Source organism: Lycium barbarum, chromosome 2, assembly GCF_019175385.1.
Source record: "Lycium barbarum isolate Lr01 chromosome 2, ASM1917538v2, whole genome shotgun sequence".
Classification (NCBI taxonomy): Eukaryota; Viridiplantae; Streptophyta; class Magnoliopsida; order Solanales; family Solanaceae; genus Lycium; species Lycium barbarum.
The window spans coordinates 34,537,265-34,552,730 of record NC_083338.1 but is presented as its reverse complement, the minus strand read 5'-3'; the positions used below and the strand labels follow the sequence as shown (position 1 = coordinate 34,552,730).

At 33.9% G+C, this 15,466-nt stretch overlaps 1 protein-coding gene across 1 annotated transcript; it reads left to right on the top strand.

The window, feature by feature from the left end:
* Positions 1 to 1,481: 1,481 nt before the first annotated feature.
* Positions 1,482 to 4,794, top strand: LOC132626412 (calmodulin-7). Its single transcript, XM_060341275.1, has 2 exons — positions 1,482 to 1,699; positions 4,123 to 4,794. The coding sequence occupies exons 1-2, from the start codon at positions 1,624 to 1,626 to the stop codon at positions 4,494 to 4,496; spliced, it is 450 nt and encodes a 149-aa protein (XP_060197258.1). The 5' UTR covers positions 1,482 to 1,623; the 3' UTR covers positions 4,497 to 4,794.
* The last annotated feature ends 10,672 nt before the right edge of the window (positions 4,795 to 15,466 follow it).

The window sequence follows — 15,466 nt, the reverse complement described above, 5'->3', positions numbered from 1 at the left end:
TAGAGTTGGAACGAAGGTACCAAATTGCCGGACTAATTTCCAACAAAGTGAAGGCGGCTAGAATTGCAAATCCACCAAAGCTGCTTCAGATTGTTGCAAAATCACCAATTCCACCAATAATATTATAATTGAAAAATTAATAATTTAAACTAGAATAAAACTTTATAATATTTAATTGAGAGAAATTTAAAGTGGCTAATTGTTGCAAAATAACTATAATTGAGAGAAGGGAGAAAGAGAAGAGCGAATTGGTGTGGATTAAAATGGAAATGGACAGGGGTTTATATAGGGGTGAGAATGGGTTAAAGTGTTAAAAAAAAGTTTGGGGGGAGGGGGGGGGGGTGTTGGGGGGCCAAAAGGGGAGTTTGGAACCGTTTGCCAACGACCATTTTTGCAAATGGACCGTTGGCCAACGGTCCAGCCCATATACCTAACAACTACATTTTTTTTTAACTTTGACCTGTTTAACCGATTCCGATCCCAAAAAATCGAAACCGGATCGGTATGTTTTAAACGGTTAACCGGAACCGGTAAATTAGTTCCGATTTTACCGGTCTGGTTACCAGTTTGAATCGGTTAAACCAAACCGGTTGACAAGCTTAGTCAGAAGGGGGATGAGATTTGAGTTTGAAAAAGAAAGGTCACGTCTTTTGTCCTTATAGAGACTATCCAAATGAGCAAGGGTTTCAATAACACTCTTTATCACCCTTTTTTTTTTGGTTTTTTTTTTTTTTTTGGTTTTTTGTTTTAACTCAATACTTTAGATGTTTTTTAAAATTTAAATGTTGAAATGTAGCTTCGTTACTGGGCCTGTTAGCAAATCGATCATTAGTGATATAATGTTGCAGTTTTGTAAAATAATTATTCAACTGATGAATATTTAGCTGGTTTTTGCTAATGGTGCCAATATTGCACATTATTGTTATCCCAATTTCCTTCCTTTGTGACAGGTATGGCATTTTAATTCAAATATATTTGAAATTTTCTAAAAAAATTAGTTTTTGAAACAATTACTTTGATAATTTTAATGTCGAGTATTAAAAAAAATATCATTAAGTTCAACGAGTTTATAATTAAGGTGTGAAACTCACTAAAAAGTGATAGTTGTGTTTTTGACCATCAACTGAAGTATATTTTAATTGAAATACTACTAAGAGCCCGTTTGGATTGGCTTACAGCTTAAAGCTGTTTGCAGCTTATAAGCTGAAAAAAATAAGTTGGGGTAGTCCAACTTATTTTTTTTGGCTTATAAGCTGTTTTCAGCTTATAAGCTGCTTTAGATAAACTAAGTCAAATGGGTCCAATTATTTTTTTGAGCTTATTTTAAGCATAAAATGACTTTAAGCTGACCAGCCAAACACTTAAAAAAGCTGAAAACAGCTTATAAGCCAATCCAAACGGGCTCTAAGATCATTTTAGATTTTTTCTCAAATAATTTTCATCCAAACTATTTGGCACCAATTGCAACCATTAAAATTAACCCTTTGTTCAACCCTTCATTTTTCTTCTTTTATTATTCACTCCATTTTTTTTCTTCTTTTGTCCCACAGTCCAAATTTCCCAAAATCTGCAACATCTCTTTCCCATTTCAAGACATCTCCCAAAAAGGAAAGTCAAAGAGAAATGGCAGATCAACTCACAGATGATCAGATCTCTGAATTTAAAGAAGCCTTTAGTCTCTTTGACAAAGATGGAGATGGTTAGCTCATTCATATTTTTGATTCATATTATTTAAATTAATTTTCATTTAATATTCATTTTTTTTCCAGATCCAATGCTTGGTTCTTTTTATTTTGCATATTTATGTGTTTATCTTTTTTGGGTCTTGCTTTTCTTGACTTATTTTTTTTTAATCTATGTTTGATTTGATATAACTTTCCAAAAGAATGAATGGGGTCAAAACATCTAATTTTGGCTATTAATGCAAATATGGTTTCACAGTTAGGGAAACGAATTGACAATTTGTTACTCTCTTTGTCTCAAATTATCTGTCGCGCTTTCTAATTATAGATGTCTCAAATTACTCCCTCTGTCCCATATTAGTTGTCCAAATTACTATAAAAATATCCGTCCCAAAATACTTGTCGATATAAAAAATCAAGATAGAATTAATTAAATTTTTTCTTATTTTGTCGTTAACATTAATTATTTTTTAAAGTAACCAATATTAATTAGAGTGCAATTTATTGGAGAGAGATGAGGTAGTCTTGTCAAAATACATGTTTATTTATGATTTTTTAAAGGGGTAAGTGGACAAGTAATATAGGCAATATTTGTTGTTTTAGAAGTCCAAGACAACATTATTTCTTTCCCATTTTACCCTTATAGTTAATGTTCTTAGAGACTACAAAGCCTCAATTATGGGATGGTGTTATGATTGTTCAAATACCAATGAAGGGTAAAATAGTTAAAAAGCTCCCGCTTGTAAAAAGAAAATTATGATAGATAATTTGAGACAGAGGGAGTATAATTATTAGGCAATATTGGGATCGCATGTGAAGAAAAGCTAGTTTGACGTCTCGAATTGTAATAGTGTTATATAAAGTTGGTGACTGGGGGAATATTTGATTTGATTTGATTTCATTGTGAGGAGATTTTAAACCTAGGGGGTCACATTTGAGCGTTTGGTTGGTCTTAATGGAATCCTGAGGAGTGTTTAGCTTTGACAAATTGAATTCGTATTTTGAGTTTCAATCACAATAGGAGCTGGTTGGAGTTGTTTTTGATTCAAATCAGTTGACAAGTCTTGAAAGGTTGTCCTTTTTAGGCGTTTACTATATTTTGTTGATTTTCCTGTTGATCTCATTTTACTTTGTTTTGTTTCTTGACAGATTTTTATTCTATTTTGCTTACTAATTTGTTTACGCCTGTAGATTGCATAACTTACCATACACTGCTATAATGCGAATGTGCGTGGAAATCTTTTATAGTGTACAAATTACAAATTTTTTTTTCCCGTATTTGGTATTATAAAAATGCATTTACTGAATTCTGTTCTAGTGTATGGCACAAATCACTTTGTCTGAGATTAAAAGCTGATGTTTTTTCTTCTATATATGAAGTATGGAGCAATTAGTTCATTATTCTGGTTCATATAGAAGCTCGTCAGTATATAGTTGTGTAAAACATCCTTTCTCATTAGGAATTCATGCATCACATAGAACAACACACAGTATAGGAAGAACCCCTTCATCCCCTCATATAGGTTTATGTATAAAGTCTATGGCCATCATGCATAAAACTGGAAATGTCCAGTTTCATATTGCATAGGGGTAAGGTTTAAGCCCTACCCTCTCTGTATTCCTTTTGCTTATCAATAAAATACCACCCAGGTTCTGATTTTGGAACTGGGTGGTCCCCCCCCCCCCCCCCCCCCCCCCCCGGCAAAAAAAAAAGTATATATATGTGCGAGTGTGTACACAAACATATATGCTTGTTTATCGTGAAATTACATAATCCTATTTAGTCTGGTTAGGTATATCATTTAAACAAAGTGATTCTGTTCTATTTGTGTTTTCTTTTCGGATTCTGAGGATGAGCTGGCCGATGCTAACCAGCTTCTTCCTCAGGTTAAGGCGACTGGGCAAGTTCAGTAACGAGGGATAAAGGAGAGATGCTTTCTACCGTGATTTGCATCTGAAGATAATCTGCCAACCAAACAAGTCTTGATGTCTGTATTTTCTTTAGAAAGTATAGTTATGGTTCTTCCATAGTTATGGTTCTTCCTAGGTAGACAGATTGAAGTGATTAGTGCACTTAGTTATGTGTTCACATGCTTCCTTTGAATATCATTCGTTGGTTTCAGTCTTTCTGATGGATATCTAGTTTCTATCAAATTCTGGTTGATTTATGCTCGTCGTGTGAGAACAAAAGGTCTAAGTCTCATGTTAAACTTGTTTCTCCCAAATAGACAAATAAGGAAATACGGTAAGTTTTATAAGCTGAGCCGAGGGTCTTTCAGAAACAACCTCTCTATCTTCCGAGATGGGGGTAAGGTCTGCATACACTTTACCCTCCCCAGACCCCACACTGTGGGATATCACTGGGTATGTTGTTGTTGTTGGTAAGTTTTATAAGCAGTTAGAACGATGGCTACAATAATTATCTGCAAATATGCTGCAGGTTGCATCACAACTAAGGAGCTTGGAACTGTAATGCGGTCGTTGGGGCAGAACCCAACTGAGGCCGAGCTTCAAGACATGATCAATGAAGTTGATGCTGATGGAAATGGGACAATTGATTTCCCAGAGTTCCTTAACCTGATGGCTCGCAAGATGAAGGACACTGATTCTGAGGAGGAGCTCAAGGAAGCTTTCAGAGTGTTTGACAAGGATCAGAATGGATTCATCTCCGCAGCTGAGCTTCGTCATGTCATGACAAACCTCGGTGAGAAGCTTACTGATGAAGAGGTCGATGAGATGATCCGTGAAGCTGATGTAGATGGCGATGGGCAGATCAACTACGAGGAGTTCGTCAAGGTTATGATGGCCAAGTGAGAACTGATAAAATCCAACATAATCTTTAGAAGTAAAATACAAAAGAGAAGGAAACAGGGCAGATACTTTTGTGAGATTTCTATTCCAAATTAGGATATGTTCTTTGTGCTTGCCTATTTTCCTATTCGCGTGGTTCTGTAGTGCTCTTCTTCAGTATATGCCTGTTTGCCCTGTTCCTTGTCTTAGTAGGTTGGGTTGTTAACAACTTCTGGTAATTTCTTCCTGAATTTCGGTATTGTGAACATATGACATGTCAAACTTTTTTTTCTTTTGTATTCTAAGTGACTAATTTCGTTCATATTCCAAAATTCTTGCCTAAGCTTTTGTGTGTTTTATATTCTCTTGATTTTTGCATTAACTTGTCCTTCAACTTTCTCTGAAAATCCTTAAATTTTAAGAGCACATGGGTCGTCTAGCAGTTATACAACTTGGTTTCTGTTTTACATTGACACGCTTGACTTCAAGGTCGAAGCCTTCCATATCTGAGGCTTATCTTAGATTTTGAAGGTGTAGGACATAGCATAACTTGTAAGACGACACTCTCAACATCCTTAGCAAGAATTTCTGGAGTTAGCTTCTTAAGTTTTTGCTTTTGGTTTTACCGGGACCACAGTTAAGTGTTACATGTGCAGCTATGCGAATGATTGGAGCAGATATTCAGTGCATTGCAAGTTCGACCATAGGTATATATGAAGTTTCTGCTTGTAGTTAGGACAACTGGTGCATTTCATGACTCCATTAAGTCTTCTTTCTTTGGTGTAAAAGGAAGCTTTTCCATCTTTTTACAAATGGTGAGATTGGGTTATGAACCAAAGAATCTTGATGTTGTTTTTCAAGTCCGTAGATTGATTTGTCCCTAGGACAGGGATTTCTCCCCTAAACCTTGGTAGGACAATAATTTTTCGGTGCCAGCGGTGGTGGTGGAGTAGTCAAGCCGCACAAGCTCTCGGCCACCAGCGTTATTAAAACACAGTACTGGAGTTTAATCATTCAGTCAATTCTTTGGAGTTCCCTTTATGCACACATGCCCTAGCCCCAGCTTTTGGAACAATCAAATTTGTGTTCAAAGTCCGATTCTTGTTTCATATTCATTCTCGGGAAAGATATACCACTACAACAGGGAAGGGAAGCTTCCTTGTTTGGGGTACAAACTGCAAAATTATGGAGATTCTGAATCCAGCTCTCGTATGTTTATAGAGCAAGTGGATTTAAGCATGGTGTTTAAGCGGAGAAGGGTAAAGTGGTAGGTAGTCTATCCTATGGTTGGTTACTTTCTTGGTCATAGGGAAAATGTTTTTAGAGCTAGTGACACTTGTTGATACCAACATAGCTTGATATATCCACTGGCAAGTTGAGTACAGCCGACCTACGCGACCTTCCTCCCTCTCCTCCCCCCTATAAAAGTTTTGATGGACAGAGTTATTTGATAACTGTGCTCAAAGGTAATAATAGTATCCGGTGGAGTAGTCGAAGTGCACATAAGTTGAGCGGACGCCACCTATTAAACAAGTGGTTAGAACAAAATGCTCTTTATTTTCCCAACATGTTGACAAAAAGAATACCATTAGCTTTTACTTGTGGGCTTTTATTTGGGTTTGGGGGGTTCTAATGTAATAGCAGCAAATATGTTTTGATACCATGAGTCCTCTTGGTTTATTTGATTTAAAAAGTTTTTCCATGCTAAAATTGATTTACCTAATAACTTTTTTTTTTGTTTTTTGTTTTATTTATATTTATGCTTTTTCCATTCCGAACCAAATGGAAATTCAGTATTTTTCATTGTTCTGTGTTTTTGTGGGTAAAAATGACGTACAGAAAAGGAATGTAGGCAGATGCGGAGACTCCACGACGCAGCAAAAAAGAGAGAACTAGCAGTGGAAGAAGTGGTTGGAAAAAATGGCTATGTTTTTCTCGCTAATATGTCTTTACCAACCAAAAAAAAAAAAAAAAAAGAAAGAAAAGAAAAGGTAAAGAGATAAACTAAAGAACAGGAAGCCTAATCGAAAAAAAGTAATTAATTGATTTTTTTTTTCTCCTCGGCCAATACGTCCATTGACTCTAATCATGAAAATTTTAAGGGAAAGTTACACATTTGGCCGGTCGGTCAAAAATAATTACATTCGCTAGGTAAATATACCAAAAAAATATACACTTTTATGTATAAAAATGTACAATTTATGTATATTATCCATTAATATATAAAAAATATATATTTGTGGCTATTATTTTGATGGGTGATTATTTATGTCAATTTCTCAAATTTTAATCGTATGATAGCAATCAATCTTTTGTTGAGTGTTACTTTCTCTGTCTTTGATCTCATTTTAATCATGTTCTCTAGCTTAAGATCATTATTTTCGTATTTGGGGGTTTCTCATAATAAAAATCATCTTTTGTTTGGTTGATTTCTGACAGACAAGAAGACTAAAATTTATATAAGGAAAAGCACAAGTCACTCTTGGAGATTTTATTATTGTTGAGTTGTTTTACGCCAGGACGGTGGAAAAACTCAATTTAAAGTTGTAGTAAGAATATTAAAAAGTAGAATACATTTAATTATCCAGCGATTTAACTTGGTTAATTACGCTTGAATGTCTAGGGGAAGAAGGGAATTTGCACAAATAGCCTATTTTCAGTCCATTCTTGTTATTCTTTTCCCGTTAATCTAATGGACTAAATATGTCTTCACAAGTAAATGAATAATTGGGAAAAGATCACGCATACCCCTCAAGTCAAAATAATTATCTGGCCATACACTCATTACTTTCGTACTCCAGAAAAAAGAATTTGTTTTTTACCCGAGACTCCACCCCCCCTGCCCCCACCACATATAATACCAACATAATATATAAATATACTGAGATGGTATCATGGAAGATGTTTCAGTCCTTCTCTTAGCCCTCCATGATACCATCATGGTATATAAATATACCGAGACGGTATTATGAATGATCATGTTCATTTATTAAAAATGACACACTTTTCTCGAAAAACACTTCTATGATAGCATCATCTTATATACAATATACCGTGATGGTGTCATGAAGGACTGCTTCAGTCCTTCAATGAGACTCTCCTCAAGACCATGGTATATACATATACTAAGATGGTATCATGAAAGACTATTTCAGTCTTTCTCTTAGTCCTCGATGATACCATCGTGATATATAAATATACTGTGATGGTATCACGGAGGAAGGGATTTGGCCGAGGGGTATGTCGGGTAAATATTTTTAGCCGGTGAGGGTAGAAGTGAAAATAGTTTGGGAAGGGGCATGAGCGGGTAAATATTTTATATTTTAAGGATATTCAGTGATGTTTTTCCCTAAATAATTCAACCACTTTTAAGAAAATTTAACATGTTAGAGCTAACGGAAATAAAAACTAAAGGGTGACATAAAAGAGGGGGTGCATAAATAGCTGTTTTAGATCCCTATAAAAAGAATAATTGTAATACATAAAATTTTAAAAGCTAATTAGCCGCCTTAAAATCAAATTCAAATATGTGGGTTTGAAGCTGGGATCTGCCAAAGCCTAACTTGGGGCATGTGTTTAGATAGTTGTTTTTGTGATCCCTATTTAAGGCATCCTGAAGTTTATAATTTATGCAAGTCTAGCCACTTCAAAATCAACTTCAGACATACACGATTGAAGTTGCAAAAATTCGCGTCTGGAATTACAAATTTTGTAATATGTTAAATATTAAAGAAAATTTACAGAATAGTTGAAATTTACAGATTTTTTAAAGTTTAGCCAAATAAAAAAAGGACCTTAGGTCTAAAATTGAATGAAGTTCGAATTCTGACATGAAATCTAAAGTTAGGCTTGATAGAGTCAAACTTCAGATCCAAAAGTTTGAATCTAAAGTTTGGCTTTAAATGCTGACTCTTGGGTATGAGGTTAGGTTTTTGCAGAGCCTTCAAAAAGAGGAGGAGGAAAAACAGGTTTAATATGAAGTTTGTCAAAATTGACACTCCTAATACTTTAAATAGTCGTTAGAAACTTGATGATTTTAAATAGGAGTGCTACAAGCGATGACTAACTGGTGTCATTTCTACAATAATATATTACTGCATCATTATTAATTTGTGATGATAGTATTAATCAATGCGGAACCTATGTTATGGGTTACATGAATGTTCAAGCATCCATTATTTTGGAGTCAAAACACTTTTATTTATATAGACAAGCTAGTACAATTCATATAAATATATTAACTTTAGCACCCATTCTCTGTAACAATTTTCAACTATGTGGATTTATTATCAAGACAATGAACGTCTTGCACGCGTTCGCTCCCTAAATGACATATTTGCCTTTGTCGGGCTAGTTTAAAAGGAACCACCAAACACTATTATTTAAATAGAAATTAGTACAATTCATATAAGTATATTAACTAAGCATCCATTCCCAGTAGCAATTTCGAACTATATATGTGTGTATATATCTTATCAAAACGACGCATTCACTCGCTCAATGACATATTTGCCCTTGTCCGGCGCGTCCGTAACTGTAATGAGACAAGAGGCCATACACCCGATGCTACCCGTGGCACATTCTTGAAAGCATTTAATTGGCACGGGTCCACATTTGATAACACATTTGATTGATTGTTGGCCACATTTGACAACACATGACCCTATAATTGATTCACCTTGGGCATGGACATGGTGGATTAATATGGTGGATGAAACAAGGAGAATAATAAGCAAAGTTAAAGAAGGATTTGGTGAAGTTTTTGTTGAAAGAAAGGCCATAGTGGGAAAATGTGTTTCTTGTAGTTGAATTATTATATTTTGTATTGAGTTTATATAAGGGAAATGTTAGACCAAAGTTTTAGGTTTTTGTGTTATGGACAACTTTGTTCATTGAAAGAGTGTGAAGTTTCTTGTTAGAGTAAAGAAAGGCAGATTTTGCAGACGGCAACTCCATTTGTATATTATCCGTGAGAGTTACGAATAAAGGGGGTTGAATTATCATTGTTATTATTTTTTTTTTTTTTTTGGGTAAATTAAGTAGCATTTTTGGTCTCTTAGTTATTGGTAAATTTTGATCTTAGTCCCTATAATATATGACTAAAGGCATTAAACCTTCAATTAATTGAATTATGTACTTTTGATAGATCCTTTTTCTTGTGAATATTCATAAATTATCATTAGCATTAATTATTATACACCACTTAATTACTCATGTATTATGTTAAATTTGTATTGTTATTTCAAATTTGACTTTAATATAATTCTATAAATAGTCAAATAAAACATATTTTCACATGAAGCGACAAAAAATATACATTTTTATTAATTGAAGATTAAATATAATGAATCATGTATTACAAGAACGAAAGCTAAAATTTACCAATAACCTAGGGAGCAGTTTCAAAATAACCTAGGGAGCATTCAACAAATTTTAATTATGAATACCTTGGAATTGGTGCATATTTTTTCTTAGTGCACACTATAGTCTAAATTTTCGCCACAAGCGGTGGCTTATGCAGTATTTTGGCAGAAAAGATATCAGTGTGTTGTTATGCTATAAATCCAACAACTTGAAATCCCTACGATTACGTATAGAAAATTATCTAAAATTGTTTGCATTTTTATTGACTCTCGTGAAGGAAAAAGTAAAATAACCAAAGAAAATAAATTTGGAGTTTAAATAATATGTGAAATTGAATTACTTAGCTCTAAAGGGAAACATTAGCACACAAAAAACAATATGACGTTAATTACACTAGTACAAAGTACTTTCCCTAAATAAAAAGGCAAAAGAGAAATTGAATACACAACTATACCTTAACCGCCTGTTTGGATGGTGGTTTCACGTGGTTCATTAATGTATGGTTTTCTAGGAAACCATGTTTGTTTTCATTGTTTTTAAAATTATGTGGTATGATGTTGTAAACCCGTGGTCCATTCCATGGTTATATAACCATAAAAAGTCTCAATTTTTGAAACCACACATTTGGTGGTTTTTCCGTGGTTACATATTTTATTTCTCCATTATACCCTCCACCCCACCCTGCCCCACGCTACCACTCATCCCCACCTACCCCCCGCCACTCACCCCAACCCCACCCCCAACTACCCCACTCCTCTGCCACCTACCCCAACCACCACCCACTACCCCTCACCACCGCCCAACCCCACCCCACAACAACTCACCCCCACCCTCATCCCACACTACCCACCCCTACCCACTACCCCTCACCGCCACCCAACCCCATCCCCATAACCACTCACCCCCACCCTACTACCCACTACCCCTACTCTCATCTCATAATCACCCACCTCACACCACCCACCCCTCCCCCCACCCACTACCTACTTATTTTTTAAAGTTTCTATTTTATTCTTTACCTGAATTTTATTAATATATATAAATTATTTCTAATTAAGAGTTAATGATATTTTAGTAAAATTACAAGTTATTATACAGTACCATACAGTCAAACCAAACAATACAAATGTTATTAAACCACAACAAACGATACAGTCTATCGAAACATTGTATTCATTAATACAGTACAATACAATATAACACCATATTGTACCATACCATACTGTACATTAATGAACCACGGGAAACAACCATCCAAACAGAGGGTAAGAATACTACTTAGTTGAATGCTTTACTTACCCAGAGATTAAAGGCTTAATACCTAGATGAACCCTTAAACTTGACATGTTTTTTAAGATAGGCATATAAACTTATAAGGTGACCAGATAGACACTTAAACTTACTCAAAGTGTATTTTTTAAGTTTTTCAGTTGTTTTGAAAACAAAAACTATATTTTTCAAACACTCACAATTTTCATGGCCAAACAAGCCCTAAATATATCTCAATTTTTTTTTTTTTAAAATGCAAAAATAAGGCAAACGCATATACATGAGACTATAAATGTGCACTTAAACCAATAAATACTCGCTAATCGCAATTTTGCAGCTTTCAATTAACTCGGATTTTTTTTTTACACTTGAATAATTAAAAAAAAATAACTTTAACCAATAAAAATCCTTAAAAAAAGAAATTTCAAATTAAGAAATTTCTAAGTTCAGTATTTCAAGTGTAAAAGAAATTTCAAATTAAGAAAACTGTAAAGCCGAGAAGAAAATCCTTAAAAAAAAAAGAAATTTCTTAATTTGAAATTTCTTTTTTTAAGGATTTTTATTGGTTAAAGTTATTGTTTTTTAATTATTCAAGTGTAAAAAAAAAACCGAGTTAATTGAAAGCTGCAAAATTGCGATTAGCGAGTATTTATTGGTTTAAGTGCACATTTATAGTCTCATGTATATGCGTTTGCCTTATTTTTGCATTTTAAAAAAAATATTTTGTGATATATTTAGGGTTTGTTTGGCCATGAAAATTGTGAGTGTTTGAAAAATATAGTTTTTGTTTTCAAAACAACTGAAAAACTTGAATAATACACTTTGAGTAAGTTTAAGTGTCTATCTGGTCACCTTATAAGTTTATATGCCTATCTTACAAAACATGTCAAGTTTAAGGGTCCATCTGGGTATTAAGCCGAGATTAAAACTTGGTTAATTAGAGTTGAATGTAGGGACAGGAGGAAGAGCCAGTACAACAGGAGCTGCAGGTCTTCAGGGCCATCTCATGTCAGCCCAATCATTATTTTCAGGCCCAGGACTGTAATTCATAAAGCCCAAATTTCTAAATTTTACCATGTAGTCCAGGAAAGCCCAAAATTCTAATCCTACCGTGACTTTCACAATTGGTGGTCTTGAACTTCAGACCTAAAAATATTGGAAAAATTACGCGTTATAACTACTTCTAATACATAATTAGTGGTAATAACTACCTTTTATTTCAATTACTAATAATAACTAAATACTTTTCTAATTTAACTATTATAGCTACACAGTAACTTTTCAATTACCACTTCACAAATACACCTAAAAATTAGCACCCCCAATCCCATATCCCCTTTTAATGGTAACAATATTAATCACTTAATATACATTACCATTCTCTCTCATTTTTCATAAAATTTTGCCTTTTTTTTTCCTCATAAAAAATAAAGGCAAAACATTTCACTAAATCCATGGAGAAATGGTATTCGATCACAAAACATTTATCACGATATGATCTGAAGCGGCTATGCCAACGTTCAAGGACTCACCAATTTATTGGCTGCACCGATCAACGACTATAGTCTTTGATATTCAAGGACTGCAGATGCTGATTTACTAATTAAAAGATCAGTTTATGAAGAAATGGACTAAGGTAGAGTTTTGTTGCTGACTAAAGCTGCATCACTTCCACTTGGACTCTTCCTCGATGCCCCTCTGATCTCCTCTTCCTTGCCGGCGGTAGTCCCCTTCTTCGGATTTTGAGAAGATGAAAAATAAGGAATGGGTAGTGAGTGGGAATATAGAAAGATATATGTTTTTTGTGTATGTTCTATAATATAGCTAATTGTTGTGGGTGGTGGTGTATTTTTTGTAAGTTTTTCTATATATTTGTGAATTTTGTTCAAATTAATTCCACCAGTTCATCTAGTTTCAAATACACGGGTGATGCAAATACATAGTAAGTTTTCTATATATTTTGTGTATTTTGTTCAAATGAATCCCATCAAATACATGGTTGATGCATATTGTTACTCACACAAATACATGATATTTAATATAAAATACATGGGGTTTGATTGGAAAAAACCTCAAATACATTAGTTATGCTATCAAATACATGAGTAAATCAAAAACAAAATCAATATTGAAAACTTCAAATATATTACCACTAAATACATGGGTGATGCAAATTGTTACTCACACAAATACATGAGATTTAATATAAAATACATGGGGTTTGATTGGAAACTTCAAATACATTATTTATGCTATCAAATACATGGGTAAATAAAAAACGAAATCAATATTGAAAACTTTAAATACACTGGCTGTTGAATGTTTTCAAATTTTTAATTTTTAATTTTTTACGTTTGACTGTTGAAGATTGGATGAACGAATAGAAAACGGTTATGTAAAGGTAATCTAAAATCTGATTTGTGAAAGAGTATGGTAAAAAATACCAATTAATAAGTAAATAAATGATCCCACCATTATGGCCTAAAATCAAGGGATGTGTTTTATTTTTTACTATGTTACTATGTATTTATAAGCATCAAATACATCCGAAAAAATAACTTTATTTGGGAAAACATAGCTCAAATGGTAATTTTTAAAAGGTAGCTATAAATGATAGGAAACTACCAAAAGGTAGTCATTTTGTTAATCCTACTGTGACTTTCACAATTGGTGGTCTTGAACTTTAGACCTAAAAATATTCGATGGTTGTCCATTTTTTGAACAACTATTTAGTAAATGATTTTTTTTTATTAATTTCTTTTGCAACTTATGGACCTTTTTACACCACGATTTAAGGATGCTTTGGAGAAAACTGGTAATCTTATGTGTAAACATAGACCACAGTCTAATATTTTGTAGTCGTGAGACAACAATCTAATATTTTGTCAGGTCCACAAGCTATAATTGCTCAACTTTAAAATTGGACAAAATCTAAATATTAGCTTTTAAAAGAGACATTTGTGTAAATCAACCAATTTCTCATTAACTTTATAACGTTCTGAAAGTGATATCACTACAATTAGATATGTCTACAACAATAATCCTTTATAACAACATTTTACTATAACAGTTAAATTTTCTTTTGAACAATTTTTTCATATTATGTCATATTATATATTCCCTACAATAAGATTTCGCTATAACACTAAAAAAATATCTGAACAAAATGATACCGTTATAAAAAGTGTATAAACCACTCAATCTAGTTGCATTAAGCTCTACGTATTAAAACTAGAGATGAATCCAGAATGTTAAATTATAGTGTCTAGCTCTTGCTTACTTCTTTGAACTCTTTCCTAAAGATGCACAAGAATAATGATGGTCCCTGAAATGGAAAGATAAATCATTTAGGGAGTGCGTGTGAGACACTCACTCCTTGATTCAAACTATATGTGTAGTCGCAACATTATTTTTAAGTTAGCGCCATTATCACCAAATGAAGTGGTGCAATAATATTACTATAGCTAAAATCTATATTACTTAGCTTTATTTGTTCAGAATTATAGGCGGATTTAGAATATTAAATTAAAATACGAAATTTTATTACACCATTATTTATTTGTGATGACCGTGCTAACTTAGTAAAAGTATAATTTTTTTTTAAATTTATAAATATTTCAAATCAAGATACCGAGTGTCTGAAGCTCACATTTACTCCTTAAATGACATCTATGCCCAATGTCCGATATCATCGGCGTTAGGCTTGAGACGGGAGGTCAGACAGTCGATGCCACTAGTCGCGCAACCTTGACAGCAAGTAACTGGCGGAGTTCAAACAATCAAGCTAGACACTTCTATGACTAAAAGCCTCGCAAGTATTTATTCAAGCTTTATTTATTCAGAACTAGAGACGGACCTAGAATATTAAGTAATAATACGAAATATTATTGCACCATTATTTATTAGTAGCGATGGTGGCAACTTAGTAAGAGTATAAAAGCTTTCAAACTTATTTATATTTTGAAACAAGAAAATGATGAGTGTCTGAAGCTCGCATTATTCACTCCCTAAATGACATCTATGCCCAAGTCCGAGATCATCGGTGTTGATGCCGGTGGCGTGGGAGGCCTGAGACAGGAGGTCAGACAGTCGATGCCATTCATCGCGCAACCTGGATAGCAAGTAACCGGTGGAGGCGGTGGGCCACAACGGATGACACAAGAGATTGCTTGTTGGCCACAATTGATGATACACATCCCTGCTTGGCCTTGAGCATGGTGGATTAATGTGGTGCATGCAAGAAAGAGCATAAGCAAAACTAGAGATGGAATTGGTGAAGTTCTTGCAAGAAAGGCCATGGTGGAACATGAAATTGAAGTTAGCATTATTGTACTTGAGTTTATATAAAGGGGCATGCAAAC

Coding starts and splice junctions, on each gene's coding strand:
- LOC132626412 (XM_060341275.1), top strand. CDS start 1,624: ATGGCAGATCAACTCACAGATGATCAGATCTCTGAATTTAAAGAAGCC. Junction 1,700..4,122: donor CTTTGACAAAGATGGAGATG/GTTAGCTCATTC, acceptor AATATGCTGCAG/GTTGCATCACAACTAAGGAG.